This window comes from Macadamia integrifolia, chromosome 4 (assembly GCF_013358625.1).
Source record: "Macadamia integrifolia cultivar HAES 741 chromosome 4, SCU_Mint_v3, whole genome shotgun sequence".
Lineage (NCBI taxonomy): Eukaryota > Viridiplantae > Streptophyta > Magnoliopsida > Proteales > Proteaceae > Macadamia > Macadamia integrifolia.
In genome coordinates, this window is record NC_056560.1 from 2,125,964 (window position 1) to 2,144,132 (window position 18,169).

Genomic DNA, 18,169 nt, shown 5'->3' on the forward strand with positions numbered 1-18,169 from the left:
TTGTTGGCTATTTCTCTTTTTTGTGGGTACTGGGTTCTTCTTCTTCCTTTTGGTTATTTTCTAATGGATGTTGCAGAATGCAGAGAGAACTGTAGTCGATCCCTCCTCTGTATAGAAAGAAAAGGAAAAGTTGGGGAAAAATATTCATAGTTAATCTTCATTGCTCTTAATCTCATTTTCCCTTGTTTATTTATGCTTTTCTTCTTCTACTATTACTATTCCTGTGGGTTCTTTATGAATAGAAGAAAGATGATGGTAGGGTATGGTGGAGAGACTAAGGCGCTTCAGCTTTTTTTTTTTTAATCTGTTTTTCGCGCCGGAAAACTCATTCGATTAATTCACGTGGTTACAAATGATGACATGTCGTCCTTAATTGGCCTATAGTTGATTGGGGAACAGCCACGTCGGATAAGTAAAAGTAGGTCGGTGACTCGGTTACTGAAGAGTGACGACTGACGAGTGGCTTGAGAGCTAATTTTATTTTGGCTTTCGCGTGCGCGAGATTTTCTTTAACGTTACACATAGTCCGTACGTCCACGTCACCTAATTAATATTCTTTTTCGTCTCACGTACGATACCGTTGTGGCCACGTCATTTCCATATATATAGAAAATCCAGATTTTCCAGGCAGAAAAAGGTCCTCACTTCCCACTCCATGAGGGACAAAAAAGCAAGCCAGATAACGAACAAGAAGGCGCCACGCGTCACAAATATGATCGGTCAGCTCACGGCAGAAGCAGCACGCTATATGGTACTCTATCGGCGCATGCGGATCTCTCGAGGTTCAAGAAAGACGTTCCCGCTCCCAACTCCCACTCCCAGGCCCCAGCTTCCCTCCACTGCTACTGTCACGAGACTCACGACTGTGGTGTGGTGTTCCATTGTTCAATTGTTCCATAGCGGCTTTTAAAGCACCAGAAAGAATGTTCCATCTCTCTCTCTCTCTTTCTATCTCTTTCTTTCCCCAGGATTCATGAGCATCATCTGGGTTCTTTTTAGTAGACCATCTCCGATCACAAACCACATAAGATCCACATGATCAAAATAATCTTGCATGGTTTAAGCCCTTTAAGGTATCGATTCCAAGATCTGGATCAGATGGATTTATCTTTAAGAAGAAAATGATTTTTATTATCTTTTAACTTTGGATCGTACCATTGGATCGATCAGCATCGGTCTCAAACAGTATCGATCTGATCCTGAGATTACAAACTGTCAATCCATATCAGTATTCCATGAACTAAATCTCTATCAAGAGATGACAGACCACAATGCTTTTTTCTCTGGTTTGTTAATATAGACCACAGTGCTTTTGTAGGCTCTCATCACGTCTCTAGGTAAACGGACTCTATTCATCCCTCTCATTTGTATTGGACATTCTTGTGGAATTTTTTTTCTTTGTTTCATTAATGTGAATAGATTCTTGGAGAATTGAGTCATTGCTACTCCCACTTAAACAGTCCAAAATGCCTTTAAGACTGTCCGAGAATCTAGACTACACAATCGCCATGAAGATGGTGGGTGAAGAGATTCTTGGTTCACCTTGGGTGGAGTAAAACCCTATCCTTTTGTTTTATTAACTATTAAACCATCTTAACCCTTAATTTAATTTTCTATTCACGGATATCTCCACATAGACTGAAATTTGAAAGAGGTGAGTGGGGTGGGGGGCTTGGCTTTGGACTGAAATGGGCAAAATGTAAGTAAACACCCCCCCCCCAAAAAAAAAAAAAAACGTATTAAGCATAAAACAGAACTGAAATATCTAATCTAATTAGACTTGAAAGCATTAAGTGATAAGTATTATCAATTAATTATAGACAAGGTTAGGAGAATATTTTGATACTCCCCACAAAACATTCTTTCATCTCTCATTAATTCCCCTGCACTGAAGATGCCTTCAAAACTTAAACCCAGCGCACATTTGTGCTTACAAGACCGAAACATGAATCTAGCCATCTCTGTCAATGACTTTTTTACTCGGCAAACTGATAACGATCACCCTTCCAATCATCCTAACCACAAAACCGTCACCCAGAGAGAGATAGATTTAACTAAGAGATGCCCAATCTGGATATGGGCATTCATAAATCCACCCAGGCCCCGAATACTTCACACAATGAAGCCACAAACCTTCTTCTTGTTCATCATATCTGCAACAAATAAGAAAATTTAGCAATTCGTTATGGGCAGTGGCACAGAGAAGACTGATCATTATCATAAGTTTATATGATCATCAAATGGAAAACTAAGCACCACTATTCAATATAATATTATGTTTTAGTTGGGGTACCCCAGTCATATTTGCACAGATGTACCTACGGACAATGGCATGGTAAAAGAAGCAGTCTAAGGTTTCACTTGTGTATAGACAGACTGGTCCGAGTTTTTAGCCCATAGCTTGTATTTTGTAGGTAGTGAATAGCTGTAGCCTACTGACTCCCATGAAGATTCCATTGTTACTGGTAAGCAAGTGACAATTACAAGGGGAAGAGCTATGGAAAACTTTCATGAGACGTGCAATGATAATTGGAGAGGAAAACGAACACAACAGAATATATTTTAGAAACATTTCAATTACAGAGTAGCACTGTAGCAGTACATGTTCCACATGAACATTTGATGGGTACCCCAGAGAACACTAAACTATACCAGACAATCATCAGCATTGAATTCAGAACTCTATTATTTTTCACCAACTTTCTGAAGAACCAGGTTAGAATGCATCCAGATCCTCTGAGTGGCAGTGCTCTCCCAATATGAGAAGTCAGGAAAAAGCATCTGAACAAAGTTCCTGTGAACAATGGGTTTTTCTCCACAAAAACATTAAATGTCTTTTCCTTTCATTTAAATGTGCCATCCAAAGTACCAATGAGGCACATCACAGAGGATTCGTGCTCAGACGTGCATATTGTGGTACTTCACTAGTAATAATAGATTAACCTGGCTGAGTTGAGCTGGAAAATTAGCCAACAATTAAGAACAGAAGAATGTAAAGGTGTACTGAGTTCATGATTTATCAATTTGGTTTACTAACACTTCAGAGATAACGATGCTAAATACAGTCTACATGTACTAAAATAGATAGTCCTACTCAGACGGTAAAAGTTAACAATGCTCAAAAATTCAATTGCTGTAAAACTTCTTACCCCTTAGGAGCCAAGTTGGGACAATTAGTACACAAAGGATCGATGCTTAAGTCCTCACAGGAGTTCTCTTCATATTCATCAGAATCAGCATTACAAGAAAAATTAGATATTGGAGAATGGTCTGAGTTAACTGCCGCAGCTCCACCAGCTGTTTTTCCTTGAGTAGAACGATCAGCAACGATTTCAGAGAGGTAAAGCGCATCATTGGCTATTGGGTGGCCAGTATATTGCAAGTGAACACGAATCTGTGGATCCAGAATCATCAAGATTATTCAGGCTAAACTTTAAGCATAAAATAATCAAAGGGATAAGCTCTCTGAGCCTAAGGTGCCCACCTCCTCACATACATTATTTTATTGAATTTTTTGAGAGAGAAACAATGATTTAAAAGAAAAAAACAAAAACAAAAATAAAAATAATGTGAGAGGGTGTAGAGTTACCCTGCTTACTCAGAGAACCCCTCTCAAAATGTTAAAAATATTTATTTACTGCCTATTGAAATGAAGCAGCTGCAGATATTAATGCAAGTACATCAAGTCCTTCACAAGGACAGTTTGCAGAGTCGTCAGCAAATAAAATGCAAGACTTACAGCAGAAAGGTCCCTTGATCAGTGAAAGAAGGGGTCCTACGTTAATAGTGTTGGCAAAACTAATTCAATTCACCTAAGTCTATAAATTATAAATTTACTTACCTGATGAGTCCGGCCAGTGATTGGTTCACATAAAACAATACTGTGAGTTCCATTAGTACTAATCCTTGTAAACTTTGTACATGCAACCTTTCCCTTCAAGGCTGTCCCACCATCACGGTCTCCCTCCTGCATAAAAGACAAACTTTCTTTTTAGATTGAACACTCAGTTGATGAAGGTCCACTCTGCCCCCCCCCAAGTCCCTGACAACTGATTAATGAATTTGGTGCTTCATCAAATTCTCCCTCAAGTGTGATGCTATCTACAGCTTATGATGTGACACTCAAGAAACTACTAAAGAGATGTCATCGTGCCATTCAGAACTATTAGCTTCCTTCTTTTTGTTTTTACAGATACTAACTCAATAATATTTAACCCAACCTTCAACCCCACTAAAATCTCAAATTTCCAAACTCTAATTCCCATCCAACATTTATTAGAACCTAAATCGTACCACGTGACGCCCAAGATACAACAAGTACCAGACTCGCCTGAGAGATCAGTGAGGTGTCCCCACCAAGAATACAGCAAGTATCAGGGGGTTTAGGAGATCGGTGAGGACATGCAAACTTTAATCCTACATCGCCTAAGGAGAGATTACTAGGCTAGTTAATAACCTCTAGCCTCCTTAACATGGCACGACATGTTTTAAAGCCTTGAGGCCCATGGGCTAAAGAGGACAGTATTGTGCAAGGTTAATGAGGCCGGGGCGTTAACAGCCTAAATCCAGTCACTTATATCAGCCATACTACAAATTCCCTAATTCCAACGCCCTTCACTCGAACCCCATCTACCCCATTTCTAATGCCCATACAAATCAGCTAGCATCTCTCACCCCAAGAAATCACCATACCAAAAATTGAAGTAGAAAAAAAAAATGGCTTTGCAATGACTATCCAATAAGCCCTAACCTAAAGGATTTGCCCTCGTCCTCAGGTCCTACACAAATAATGCATTTCACCAATGCAAACTTCAAAAGATTTAACCGATTAGCATAAGTTTACATTGGTACCTAGTAAAGTTATCCAATACAATAGATTATTAACTTTCTCAACGTTAAAGCATTACTTGATTGAGGTTGACATGAGATTTATAGAAGCCCAAAAAGACCAATTATATATTAGTGCCATTTTGAGAATCCTATGGCACTAAACAACATGCTTGCGGATAAGCACATTTATGTGTGAAATCTAGGGTATAAAAGCATGTATTTTACATATTTAGAATGGAGCTACCTTGGGTTTTACTCTCTTTTTGCAGGTTTTGTATTTTAAAGGCCTTAAAGACTATCGGGGCGTTGTATCTCCAATGTTACACGTAAAAAGGTCCTGTTTCTTTTCATGGTTGCAAAGAGGATAAAATTATGAGCAAGATGAATGTGTTGCATTAAAAGTACACATCCGTTTGGTCACCCGTATAAGTGATTATTCTTTTCAGGTCAGAAAAAGAATAATGGATCAGAATTGAACCGAGATGCAAAATCAGCCCGTTTGCAGTTATCCCAGAGGTACAAGGAATATTCCAAATGCCAACAAGGATCGATAGACACACCCTTGAGTGATTGAAGATTTTTTTTTGGTAACTACCTAACGTAGTTGGTGAGTTGTGGTGTGAAAAAATCCCCTCCTCACTAGGAGGTCTCAAGTTCGAACCTCTTGGCTGCCATATTTTGGAGATTTTTTTTTGAAGATTTTCTCTCTCCTACTCATCACTTAAAGCAAGGAGGTCGGTCAAGGGGGGTTTGTGCGCAAGTTTGAAGAGAGAGAAAAAGAAGGAAATAAAGGAGGAAAAAAAAAAAGGAAAAAAAAAAAGAAAAAGACAAGGAAACAAGAACATTTCCTATTTTTTCTCCATTCTCCTCCCTCCACCTCACCACAAAATCGTCCAAGGGGATCCACCCTTGGACGCCCTCATCTCTCCCCTATTCCTTATAAAAGGGAGTCCACCAAACCCTAAAGGAGTGTCCCTCTCTTCCTCTCTTCTTCTAGGTTTTTAGTTGTGCTCTCTTTTTCTCTTTAATTCTTTGTCTTAGTTTTTTTATGCAGGCACTTTTGCAAATTTTTTTTTTTATTAATGCAAGTCTTTTATTTTGATTAACGCAAGCATTTTATTTTATAGTTCAAGTTATTCAAAGGTGTAATAATTTTAATTTTTAGTCCTAGGCTTAGTTCTAGGTGACAAGAACAAGCTGTGGAGCATCTCTTTCAAGTTTAGTTTTTCTCTTTATGATTTGTTTTCTCCAGTCCTAGTAATTTCAGATTTGATTTAGTTCAGATCTGAATTTTAGGGCTGGTAGTATATCAAATCGATCAAGTTATTTTAATTCAAGGATTCAAGTATTGAAGTTCAAGTAGACTTCTCACCCCCCCCTCATCCCCTCTTCTTACTACTCTTTCATTCTTAAATTAGGTTTTAAATTTTCAGTTTTACATTATTGCTTTCCCTTTCCCCTAAGGTTCATGGCTAGATTATGCATTGGCTTTGCCCCTCTCTAGCTATGGAATCATGGTTGGTAAACTCGAGCGAAACATGCAAAATTTCGCATGTTTCGCAGGTATCGACACAGGTCTAAACGAAACCATAGGGGATTTTAAAAAATCTCCTGTTTCGACCTAGTTTCAACCAAAATTCCCATGTTTCGATCGAAACATGGGAAATTTCGATCTTCTCTTGTGCATTTTGTCTCCCAAGTGTGGGAAACTTGGGGAAACAGTGGAGATTTTCATTTTTTGGCACTTATTTATATCAAATATCATTTAAGTAAATGTTTTTATATTTGTTATTTCATTTACTAAACATATTATTCATAAATAAAGAAATACCCCCTATTTGAATCCAATAAAAACAGTTTAATAATCAAATTCCTAAAGGATAAAAAGTCAACCCCTCAGTCTAAGAACAAAAACTGGATTTTAGTTATAGGGGTGATTTTCAACTTTTAAATGCTGGGGTTTTTCTCAATTATGAAAATTTTATAAATCCTATAATGTTAAAACATTGCTAAAAACCAAAAATCCTGTAAAATAATTTTGTTTTGATATTCCTAAAATTATTTTCATTCAGACGATTTTAACAGCATTCGCGCACTTTAAAATAAGTTTGACCAAAACATAACTATGTCATTACAACTCAGATTTAAGTAATCTTAGACTTATTGGAAAGTTGGTTTTATGTTATACCTAATACAAAAAGTCTCATATAAAAATAAAAACCATTTGACCAATCAAACTTATTATAGAACAAGAGCATTTATTTAAATGTTGATTCTTTATAACTTAATGTGACTTAATGTTGATTTTTTTATGATTTGATGATGCTAAATGTTGATTTTAATGACTTGATGTGGCTTAATGCTGATTTTTTATGATATAAGGTATATATAGCTTACTAAATAATGTTAGAAAAGATAACATGCATGCCTTGAGGGTAGTGAGTCACTACTTGGATGGAACCACCTAGACATTTTACTTGGAATTGAGTCACTACTTTCGAGTGTTGAGTAATTGAGTCATTACTATTCAGTTTTGATAGATAACTGTCGATGTAATATTTTTATTTATTTTGGATCATTTGGATTATGTCTTATGTTTTGATGTAGATTGTAAACTATATATAGTCATTATGTAGTAAATTTTCAGAATTTAAGCCAACAAGTCAGCGTAATGATTATCAAACCTTTGGTTCACCACACAAGTAAGACTTTTTGTGTTTTTTTTATGAAACAAATGATGTGAATGTATTAGAAATGTTTAAAATAGATTGTACATAAAAAATCAAACAAAAAAAAACATTGTTTAGGGGTCGAAACCTAAGTTTCCACCATATCGAGAAAAATTCCCTGGTGTCCTCGAAATTACGGTGGAAATTTCCCCAAAGGTCGCAACCTAATCGAAACCCGATACCGTGAACCTTGAGTATAGATACCTACTTGTGTGCCTCTCTCTAGCTTTTTCCCCTTCTTATTTTATTTGTTTACTTTTCAGCACTTTTTATTTCAGCACTTTTACTTTCAGTTATTTGATTTTTAATTGTGTGGTTTGAGTATTTAAATTCTTAGATGACGAATGGTTAGGGTTAGATGTGAATGGTTAGGTCGTTTAATTTTTATTTCAATTGCAATTCCAATTTCCCTAGATTTGTTGGTTATGACACTTTTAGATGCATTTGTGTTAGGACGGTAGTTAGAAGTAGATCACCATAATCAATCGTTACACTTTCGCATTATTAAAAGAAGCTAAAAATAAAGTGACTGCTCTCTTTGTGTTCGACCAATTAGCTACACTGATCCGTATGCTTGCGGTTACTTTTAAAATTCAAACACTTGCCTCCAGTATGTCAAGTTCTGCCTCCATCTTATTGAAAATGGAAAGATGAGTCCCTGTGTTTTAGTTGTCATCCTTCATCGATAGAAAAATTATGTGAATAAAGTACACGTGTATTAATCAAAATACCATCATCAAGCCCACCATCCATGTCACCTTTTTAAGTGTTACTGACAACAAACAAACGTTACACTTGAATTGCTGACTTCCAATCATATTTGTATGTTCCAGATTTCCATTTGTTTCCTCCCAGTTACTAACCACAATCAGTAAAACAGAAACAGGGTGAATGGGAACCCTTACCTCAACTGAGCTCCTCCCTTCTCTGGCATTATAATTGACATTGACATTGACCACTTGCTGGAAACAAAATTCTGTCCAAACATCAAACAGGGAAATTCTACATTGTTGTCTGCTTAAAAAGGAGAACATTATAAAACTAAAACAGCATAATCTTGGAAATAAAACTACACAGTGACAACTGACAACAAATTATTTTATTATCAAACTTTAAGCTACATATGGTATTGTTATGATAAACAGGCATAACATGAGCAGAGAAAGAATGGGAATAATCCCTTAACCAAATCCTAGTGGAATCCTGAATATGTGCAGAAATGGTGCCGAAACCCTTTCTTAGTTTCAATTAAAATATAAAGCATGCAACTTTAGTAAGACAATGAGAAGAGACAAGACATCAGTCAAGATGCAGTGGACAAGGCATACTCTTAAGGACCAGTCAGTAATCCCACTATAATTTTCATGAAGGAAAGTAAATGATGTTGATCTCAGAATTGTTGGTAAGGGCTTAAGCAGAAATGTATACCAATCAAGTTGATGAAGAACCATTAGAGCAAATCGGAGATTATCCTCCACCCTTGGTCACAAGCAATGGGATGGATCAGTGTGGACAACATTTGAACAGAGTATAGTCACAAAATATACAAGCAGAATCAATGGGATGATTTTTTTTCTGGCCAAAAGAGATTATTTACTCAGACGGTTATCTATTTGTTAGAACCTGAAGAAAGACGATATAAAATTGAATGAACTTACTAAAATACTGGGCCTAGAAGGTAACAAGAACTGTAGAAGGTAAGCCTGTGGAATCAGAAAAGGTGGAATAAGAACAAATGCAGAAATTTGAGGGTAAGGTGGTATTCAGCCAGCTTGAGGGGGTCGATATGCCTTCCACTTTACCTTTGAAAGGAATCCTAAGCATATATACTTCGAGGGTCAGGGTTCAAGATTGATTGATGGAACCCCTTGGAAACCTTTTGCCGGAAGACCTGGTAATTAAGGGGGCACGACAATGGTTCTAAGCCAAGTGCAATCAATTGTCCTTCCTTTATAGATTGAACTACCACAACTCCACTCAACCAAAAAAGTCAATTCCATAAAATTGAGTTATCGTACAAACTCCATATCAATAAAAACTCTTCCCCGAATTTTTAATGTAGTCAAAAGTTATCCTAAAGGAATGGTAGCACCACAATCCACCCAGATGCGGCCATCATAAATGGTTCATGCAACAGCGGAGAGGCAGGTTCGAGACAATCTATTCAATCTTCTTCATTTCCCTCTCTGTATTCTCATTTTATAGTTTTCCTCTCCTCCAGCCAAAAATCCACAAGGCGCTCAAGTATGCAAACCATGGAGCAAAAAAAAATCCAAGGGCCATGCCTACAATAGCTAAAGATGAGCAACCTATAAGCGCACTCCCATGCAACATGAACTGGAGAGAATGTAGCTGCAAATTGAGATATCACTGCACAGTCAAGGATTCTACAAAGACCAATGCTGCTTGAAAACCCAATAAGATGAAGCATCCTTGGCTCAAAAAGATACCAGGGAATTTCTCATGACTTAAACTGCAAACAACCATATATGCAGTTGCAAATTGAGATATCCTTACTCTGTCAAGAAATTTACAAAGACAATGGTGGTTGAGCAACCCCCCAAAAGATCAAGCAGCATTGGTATACAAAGGCATCAGGAGATTTTCCTGTCTTAAGTTGACACAGCCTTTTTTAGGCTACCCTTACCTTTCGATAGATCAAACAACTATCATAAAAGTTTCAGTTGAATACATCATATGAGTGTTCAATTGACAAACATAATTAGACATAGAAGTACATACCCAAAGAAAGTAATTTGTTAAGAAAAATAAACATAAACAAGAGATAAGAACTTAAGAAACATAATATTTTACAGCAATTAATCAAACTAGTACCCCCTATAAAATAATACAATTTCTTATCAGTTACGAACATGATCTATTATTTATTTCAGGTTCTGCTACATGTCAAGCCCCCACAGAGTCTATTAGGAATACAAGTTTGGCATGTGATCCATGTGTCCTCTCTCATCCTGATTGTTCTTGAAACACAGCTTCAGCAGAAACTACAAGGGAAATATTGTATAAACGAATATACATTCTTCACATGTTACTTCATATCTACCATAACCTCTTTTGTTTAATGTAGCCAGATTCTGAAGGAGCAATTTATGGTCACAAGAGTATCTAGCTGCCGAGAAATAAGATTAAATAAATAATAAACTTTGATCATGAATCATGGTTGTCAAGGCGACTGGCTTGGGTCGCCTAGCCCCTTTGACAACTATGCCATGAATGACTCACATCTTAAACAGTAAAAGAGTACCTCTTCCTCTGGGAATAACCCAATAACCATTGCAATATACTCTTTATGCACCATCCCAGCCTCAATCTGCAATACATGTGTATGACCTTAAATGAGAAAGAGAAAACTTCTTGATAAATTTGTTACCAGTCTCTTTTTTTTTGTTTTTTTCTTAGTTTGTTACCAATCATTCAACAAAAGAAACCAACCCCAATAAGCAAAAACCAAAATTTCAGAACAAAAACCAAAGTTGTATCTTGATTGTTTTACCTGGACACTATTGAGTTCCAGGTCTTTGACTGTGCCCATACAGGAATTTGTATACTTGGAAACTCGCCAACAGAACAGCATTTTTTATAGGAGTTCGTGGAGAGGTAAAAATAACAATCATCAAAATTTATGGTCCCTTCAAAAGATAACATGCCTTGAAATCCATTTAGGAAGATTTCATGTGACCATGTGCCATGTTGGCCAGTACCAAGATTCGAGCAAAAATATATGCATACATAAGTGGTAAGCCACTCACCTCAAGCTGCACCTTAAATGAGTAGTATCAAATATTTTATTTCCTCCTCCTTTCTTTCCATAAAATAAGTCCCTGTAAGCCTTCTCTTCTTTGCAAAGTATTGCTATTTCTTTCCCTCTTCTATTTCTCTATATACTAACCTTCAGCTTTGGTATCACAGTCTGGTTTTTCTTCCTTTGTGAACTACTTTATAGAAGATTTCTAGAGTCCAATAAACAATAATTATATATGCGCATTGCATAATATACATGTTACATAATTTGGTATTGCTGATATGTATATGCCAAAGATATTTTGATTGGTACTAGTTGAAGCTAATTTGGTTTGTCTTTAATATGGCACTTCATACAGATGTCGTAATTCTACTTTAACTGGTCAACTGCTTTTCCTTTTGACATTATATACACCAATTCCTTTATTCTTAGACTCATTCCTGGACTAGAATTATTATTAGGAAAAAAGAAGGGAAACAATAGAAGCAACTACTTTAAGAGCCTTCACATTTGATGCCTAACAGATGAGGCATATGTGTTGGTGTACGATATTTTGTATTCCGTCACAGTTTAATCCAGGGAGTACTCGTGCAATGCCTTGAGCGCAGCCCCCCGCTCAAATTTTTTATTTGAGGGCAATTGTGTATTTTCCGGATTAGGGTTTTTCACTATATATTTGTAGCGAGGGTTTCTTTCTTTATAATGCAAGCAATACTGAGAGGTGTGAGGACGAGCGCTGTAACCCTATTCTCCATTGATAGTGAAGCAGGATCTCATCTCACCGAGGATGTAGGCAACCTTTGCCTAACCTCGTAAATTTGTGTGCATTGTTTATTCTATTTTTCCATTATCTTTTGCATCGTTTTAGGGTTGCGTTTCTACAATATGGACAATTTAAATATTTGATAGGCATGCCACAAGTACCAGCAACAGCAATGGTAAGTATCCAAAGAAGTGAAATCCAACTATAAACTGTATCAAAGGACATGTCCAGCATTGAAATTTTAAGCAAAAAGAATAAGCAGCCCAACCCATAGTCATTCATTTTGTTGGGTAGTTGTGGAGTGGACCCAACTTGGCAGCTCTAATAGACCATGGACCACATGACGCCCAAAGAAGCAAAATGCAAGGGGTAGTTAAGAACAGAACGATTTTTTACATTTTTTTATTTTTATTTTTTTGGGCATGCACTTAGATTCTATTTCATATATTGTCAATTTGTATATATACATGTTACTATGACATAGCCCCAAGACATTTGCTTCTTTCAGAAGTAATGAAGAACTATTATTTTCCTTCTGATTAATGAGCCATCAAAGTCTATATGGTGTGATGCTCTTTAGCACTTGTACGTGTGGTCCCTAGAAGCTTAACAGGATGACGCAGTCATAAAACATATACCAAAGCATATTGTTGACAGAAAATCCATACAAATACATAAGAAGCTCCACCAGTACAACCAATTATTGAGTATGCAGGCATGCGAAACACGCAATAGACGTAAAGCATATCTATTTGCATATATGATGTAAACATGGCAGAGGCATATTTATGCACTACTCATCTTCATGAATATAGCAGAAACAGGCTGACCTGTTGCCTAAATACATCTGCTTTAGCCGCAGTTCTTGCTAAGATAAGAAGTCCAGAGACCATGCGATCTAATCGATGCACAGCTGATAAAAGAAATGTTAAAGGAAAGCAAGGAAACTGGAGAACCACATTTAATGTGAAAGATTGAATAATAGACTAAAATGATAGCAAAGATGATAAGTGACCTATCAAAGAAGGAAATCAGATCCATAATTATATCTGAAGATTTACAATGCTTCTACATCAAGATATTGGATACGAAACAAAGGAGACAAGCCATGTTCTGCCTGAAGGATGCCAACAACTGTGTTCTTCCTATACTGACCACATGGATGCACCTACATAGAAATAAAAATAGATTTACTGCTGGTCATGTACACTTTAAAAGGGGAATACTAAAGTCACGAAGTCAACACAAGAATAAGCCACCCCCCTTGCATGGCTCATTATGTAGCAGAATCCCAGTAAGTGAAAAAGATATGAAACCTAAGACATCATGTTGACCAACTTCCTTTTCGAAAAGTTTAGGAGTCAAAATACTAACCAATGTCAGGTTTATTTCTGAGATCACCATACAGTAGAAACAATAACACTGTTATAAGAAAAGTTTCCCACCCCACCCAACCACAATTGATTGGATGTAATAGACTGTTTAAGGTTTCTGATTCTGCCCCTTGATCACCTTTCCATCTATTTCCTTGGTTTTCTTTTCACAATGAATATGGCAACCATGAATTCGCAATGCAGATCATGACCTCGACAGGCATCCAGTCCTTTTTCTTGGAACTTGTATGATTCACTTGCAAGTAGATCAATGAGAACAACACTTTGCAGCTATACAAATGTTTATCTCTTAGTGAGGAAAATGCAAATGACTCCTATGATTCTATGAAGACAGATGTAAACTTTGGAGTCAAATTGAATAAAATCTTTGCAACATGGAAATGAAAGAGCACAACGAACTAAATTAAACCACAATGCTCAAGCTATCATGTAAACTGAAGTACAGCATCATAACAGGCATCAAGTATTGGTGACTAACCGGAACAGATGCAGGCTTACACACAGTCAGAACATCAGGTTCTTTGTGCAGAATTGAAACATCCAATGCCATTGCTGGTGGTTCATGCCTGCACCACTGACTCAGTATTAGTTCCATCTTAGAGTTTGAATAATTTGGTGGTCGCAGTCCAAAATTTATATGAGGAATAAAAAGAAAAAATAGGAAAATAAAAGAAATGATGATACCATTTAATCAATATAAAAAATTAATACGATGGATAGAAAATGAGAAAACCTATGAGGCACAACAAACCATGAGAAAATCTATGAGGCACAACAAACCTGTGCACGAAGTGGCTTATCTTTTGCGATGATTGAACTATATATGAAACTGATACGGATTGTCCATCGACTTGGATCCTTCCAGACTTTATGGCACTGACCTACAGTACTCAAGACAACAATAATCAATTTAAATTTCAGATACCCCGATAGGAAGAAGAAGATGAGTGCAGCAGACAACAGGAATATATAGCATGGGCCAACAAAGTTCACATGTACATGTCTACAAACGAGCATACAGGTAAACGGTTTGTTAATTATAAATTGTAACAGGCTTGGATAATATGTCGTGCGAGAGGATAAGTCCCACCTATTCAACAGACCTACAATGGAGATCAATTCACCAAAAAGAAAAAGAAAAAGAAAAAGAAAAAATCATGATGATCATCTGATCTATAACTTCTAGGGGTGTCGATCGGTCGGTCTGGCTTGGTTTCGGTCCGGGTTGAGTCGGTTTCGGTGTGGGAAAGTTGAAACTGAAACCAAACCAATAAGGAAATTCCGGTTTCGGTGCGGTTTGGTTTCGGTTTGTCTTCGGTTTCTTAAATCGATTTGTAACCGGGTTGGTTTTGGTTTTTGGTCTAGTTTGGATTCGACTTTCCATACAAACGTATACAAAACTATGCAAATTTTGATTTTTTTAATGAATTTTGGAGTCTTTCGGTTTCTTACCGGTTTGGTTTCAGTTTCGGTCTGGGTTTTGAGCCGGTTTCGGTTTGGTTTCGGATTCATCCGGTTTTCGATGCGGTTCGGTTTGGTTTTAGGGTTGCAATACTCTAAACTGAACCGAACCAATAAGGCTTCGGTTCGGTTCGGTCCGGCCGGTTTTACCGGTTCGGTTTAGGAATTGACACCCCTAATAACTTCCTAGGACCCTTTTCTCCTGGCCATCTTTTGCACGAAATCAACTAACTTACAGAAGGATGGTTGGAATCATCAAATACATCGCAATTTTCAGTAAAAGAGTCTGCAAGGTGGCGCACGAGAAGCCCTTTTTAATGCACATTGAGAAAGGGGGGGGGGGGGTAGAGGGAAAATATGGATTGAACGAATCGAATCAAGAATATGAAGACTAAAGTTAATATGAACAAAATCAAGCAAAGAAACCCCAAAAAAAAATATATATATAGAAGGAAATATGACCATACATAATAATCGTAGGGCCTTCCTTTGAACTCTTCTGCGAACAGATCCACAATGGTTTTCCCGGCCCATCGTTTCTTAACCTATTTCAGAAACAATCAAAAAAAAAAAGAAACCTCCAATGTGTCACTAGGGTTAACTGCTTTTTCTTTTGCCTCTTTTCTTGATATCGATCGCAACATCAAAGTGATGTAATTGTAAACTTACATGAGAGATGAACTCGAAGTAGTAGGGCCTGACGTGGCGCCTCCCTGCAGGACTCCCGCCAAGATTTAAATTCTTTAAATTTTAAGACAATAATGGTAATTATAAAGAGCGTGAAAGAGGTCGAGGGATGAGCGGTTTGAGAGCTCTTCGTTTGAATTTTTTACCTTTACGGAAAATGTAATCGCCGCGCTCCGGAGGGTTTGCTGGGGTTTGCCATACGATCTCCGTGTCTGCCTCTTCTCTCCCTCTCTTCATTTACCCTCACGGCACACCGAACGCTGAGTCGCTGACATATGCTCAAGTAATTTAAACTGAGAATCGGGGAGTCGAATCGGCTTTTTGAAATATACTCTAATTCTGGATCGATTCCATATGTATATTAATGTAAAGACTCTAATCCTGCTACCATGTGTGCGTTTATGGGAACTCGCTTAGTGCTAGGTTTGTTGGGATTTCACACTTTCTTTTGTGACCATGATGTAATGACGAACTATTTTATCTAATATTTAAGTTTTTCCTTTTATCATTAGAAAAAAGGATTTGAAACCCAACAACCTGCTAAAAGGACAAAACCCTAGAATTTGCTTTGATGCGCTTAAAACATCTGTGTCTGATTCGACCAATCTGATTCCGATTTTATGAAACTATGCATATATGCTCCCATTCGTCACGGTTTTTATCTGTCACATCTAACATGGTGGAAGGAAGCATGGAAGGGTATTTGTGTACATACAAGAGTATCAGGGTCAAATTATTGAAACAGTCGTAGATTCCTTTTCTGTTTCTTGAATCGATAGATGGAATCATAAGCTGGTGAGGCAGTCACTTTTCACGACAGATGGAGGACAATGGGTTTGGGGATCTGGGTTTGGGTCCATCCACGAAGCCTATGGATGGCAAGTTGGCCACATGGTTTGCAAGTTGGCCCTGTCTTGTTGGCTCAAAGAACCTTATCCTAAGTCCTATGGGGAAAAACAGAACCCATCTGGGATCTCCTGCGTCTGCATTTGCGTCCAGACACAGCCTTCTGAAATGACTGATCTGCCCCATAAAAATTTAAAATCCCCTTTTATTGATGCTTCTATGAACACTGTGTCCATCACATTATCACATTAGGCAAGAGCAACGCTCTCGAAGAAAACTCTCCCCCAAGTTTTATATACAAATGACATGGGAAAGCCATTCCCATAATGACACATTATTTGGAACCTTGTATACATGAAACTTTTAGATCGTTCATGTATTAAATTTAGCGATTTATCTCAATCGTATGACTTACATGCTTGCATGCGCTATTTACTAACATCTCTATTCTTCATATGGTTCCAAACAAAATTAACATCTTCAAATAAATTTTTGGATACAATTTATATTCTTCACAATTGACATCAATACTGTTGGATGCCTAATAGGGTTAGGAATTTGTGATTAGGACACATATAGTCACATCATCTGCCACTTCATGGCTATGGTGACAACAGCAACAAGCATGGAATAGGTGCTACCACATTTACCCTCCATACCATGGTTAGTTAGGTAAAGCTCTGTCAATCTTAGTTATATATATAATAATAATAAAATATTGGAAGAGTCATATGATTTAACCTATTTTACACGATGAGAAAAAATGGGTTGGGTTGGGTTGGGTTGGGTTGGGTAGGGTTGAGGGTGTGTGACACACTTGAATCATTGCCACGAGTAAGTTCTTAATATTAGCATATGTAATTCATATATAACACATTCTCATTAATGAAATGTCACATATTAGTAGATGTTATTCATATATAACCTTACTAAAAAAATCACATATATATATATATATATAAAACATATTACCATCGATGAAATGTCACAATAAGCGTGGCATTACAATAACAACTTAGATGGATGTCATTATCAATATGTGGCTCCAAACAATAGGTTTCATGTAACAAATATATTTAATGACATGCATATAAATAATTCCATAAAAAAAATAATTCACTAATCGATAGATTTATTAAAAAAAGTATATATATATATATATATATATATGTTTACGTTATAATTGAAACTTCAACTACATCTACCAATATCATGAAGCGAAAATCACATTTAGTGTAGTGAAAGGGAGGATATAATTAGAATTATAAGTTTTGGGAAAGGATACTCTAAACTTAGGAGTAAGGTATGCACATTCGCATTCAAAATTTGTATTATTGTTTATGGTGAGAATGAAAATATGATCAATAAAAAATTGAATATTTCTACTCTATGCTTCATCTTCAAAGAGTCTCTTCCCATAAGTTTTTAAATAAATCATTATATCTACGTTATTTTCATGTGAAATGACTTTGTTGTGCTCCTAAGAAATTGTTTGTTACATCTCATTGGTATGCTTTGTTTGCTCAAAAAAACCATCTTCCTAATTTTTATATGATATAGGTTTATAAATTGGAAATTCAACCATCAATATTACCAAGTGGAGATTGCATATGGAAAAAACAATATGTATGTGGTCAATTGCATAAGTTCAAATTTACATTGATCGAGACTTTTTTTTTTTTTTTTTTTTTTTTAA

At 36.7% G+C, this 18,169-nt stretch overlaps 1 protein-coding gene across 2 annotated transcripts; it reads right to left on the reverse strand.

The window, feature by feature from the left end:
* Positions 1 to 1,789: 1,789 nt before the first annotated feature.
* Positions 1,790 to 16,125, reverse strand: LOC122076645 (RNA pseudouridine synthase 7-like). 2 transcript variants are annotated; one of them, XM_042642055.1, is made up of 12 exons: positions 15,774 to 16,117; positions 15,610 to 15,653; positions 15,408 to 15,485; positions 14,260 to 14,360; positions 13,958 to 14,045; positions 13,175 to 13,253; positions 12,916 to 12,998; positions 10,825 to 10,890; positions 8,465 to 8,521; positions 3,842 to 3,967; positions 3,150 to 3,394; positions 1,790 to 2,153 (listed from the first exon to the last, which is right to left on the reverse strand). In XM_042642055.1, exons 1-12 carry the CDS (start codon positions 15,862 to 15,864, stop codon positions 2,051 to 2,053), a joined length of 1,161 nt encoding a protein of 386 aa, XP_042497989.1. In that variant the 5' UTR covers positions 15,865 to 16,117; the 3' UTR covers positions 1,790 to 2,050. The 2 variants fall into 2 exon arrangements, with proteins under 2 accessions (XP_042497989.1, XP_042497990.1); XM_042642056.1 differs by lacking the exon at positions 1,790 to 2,153 and adding an exon at positions 2,530 to 2,957 and having other exon boundaries at positions 15,774 to 16,125.
* Between the last annotated feature and the right edge of the window lie 2,044 nt (positions 16,126 to 18,169).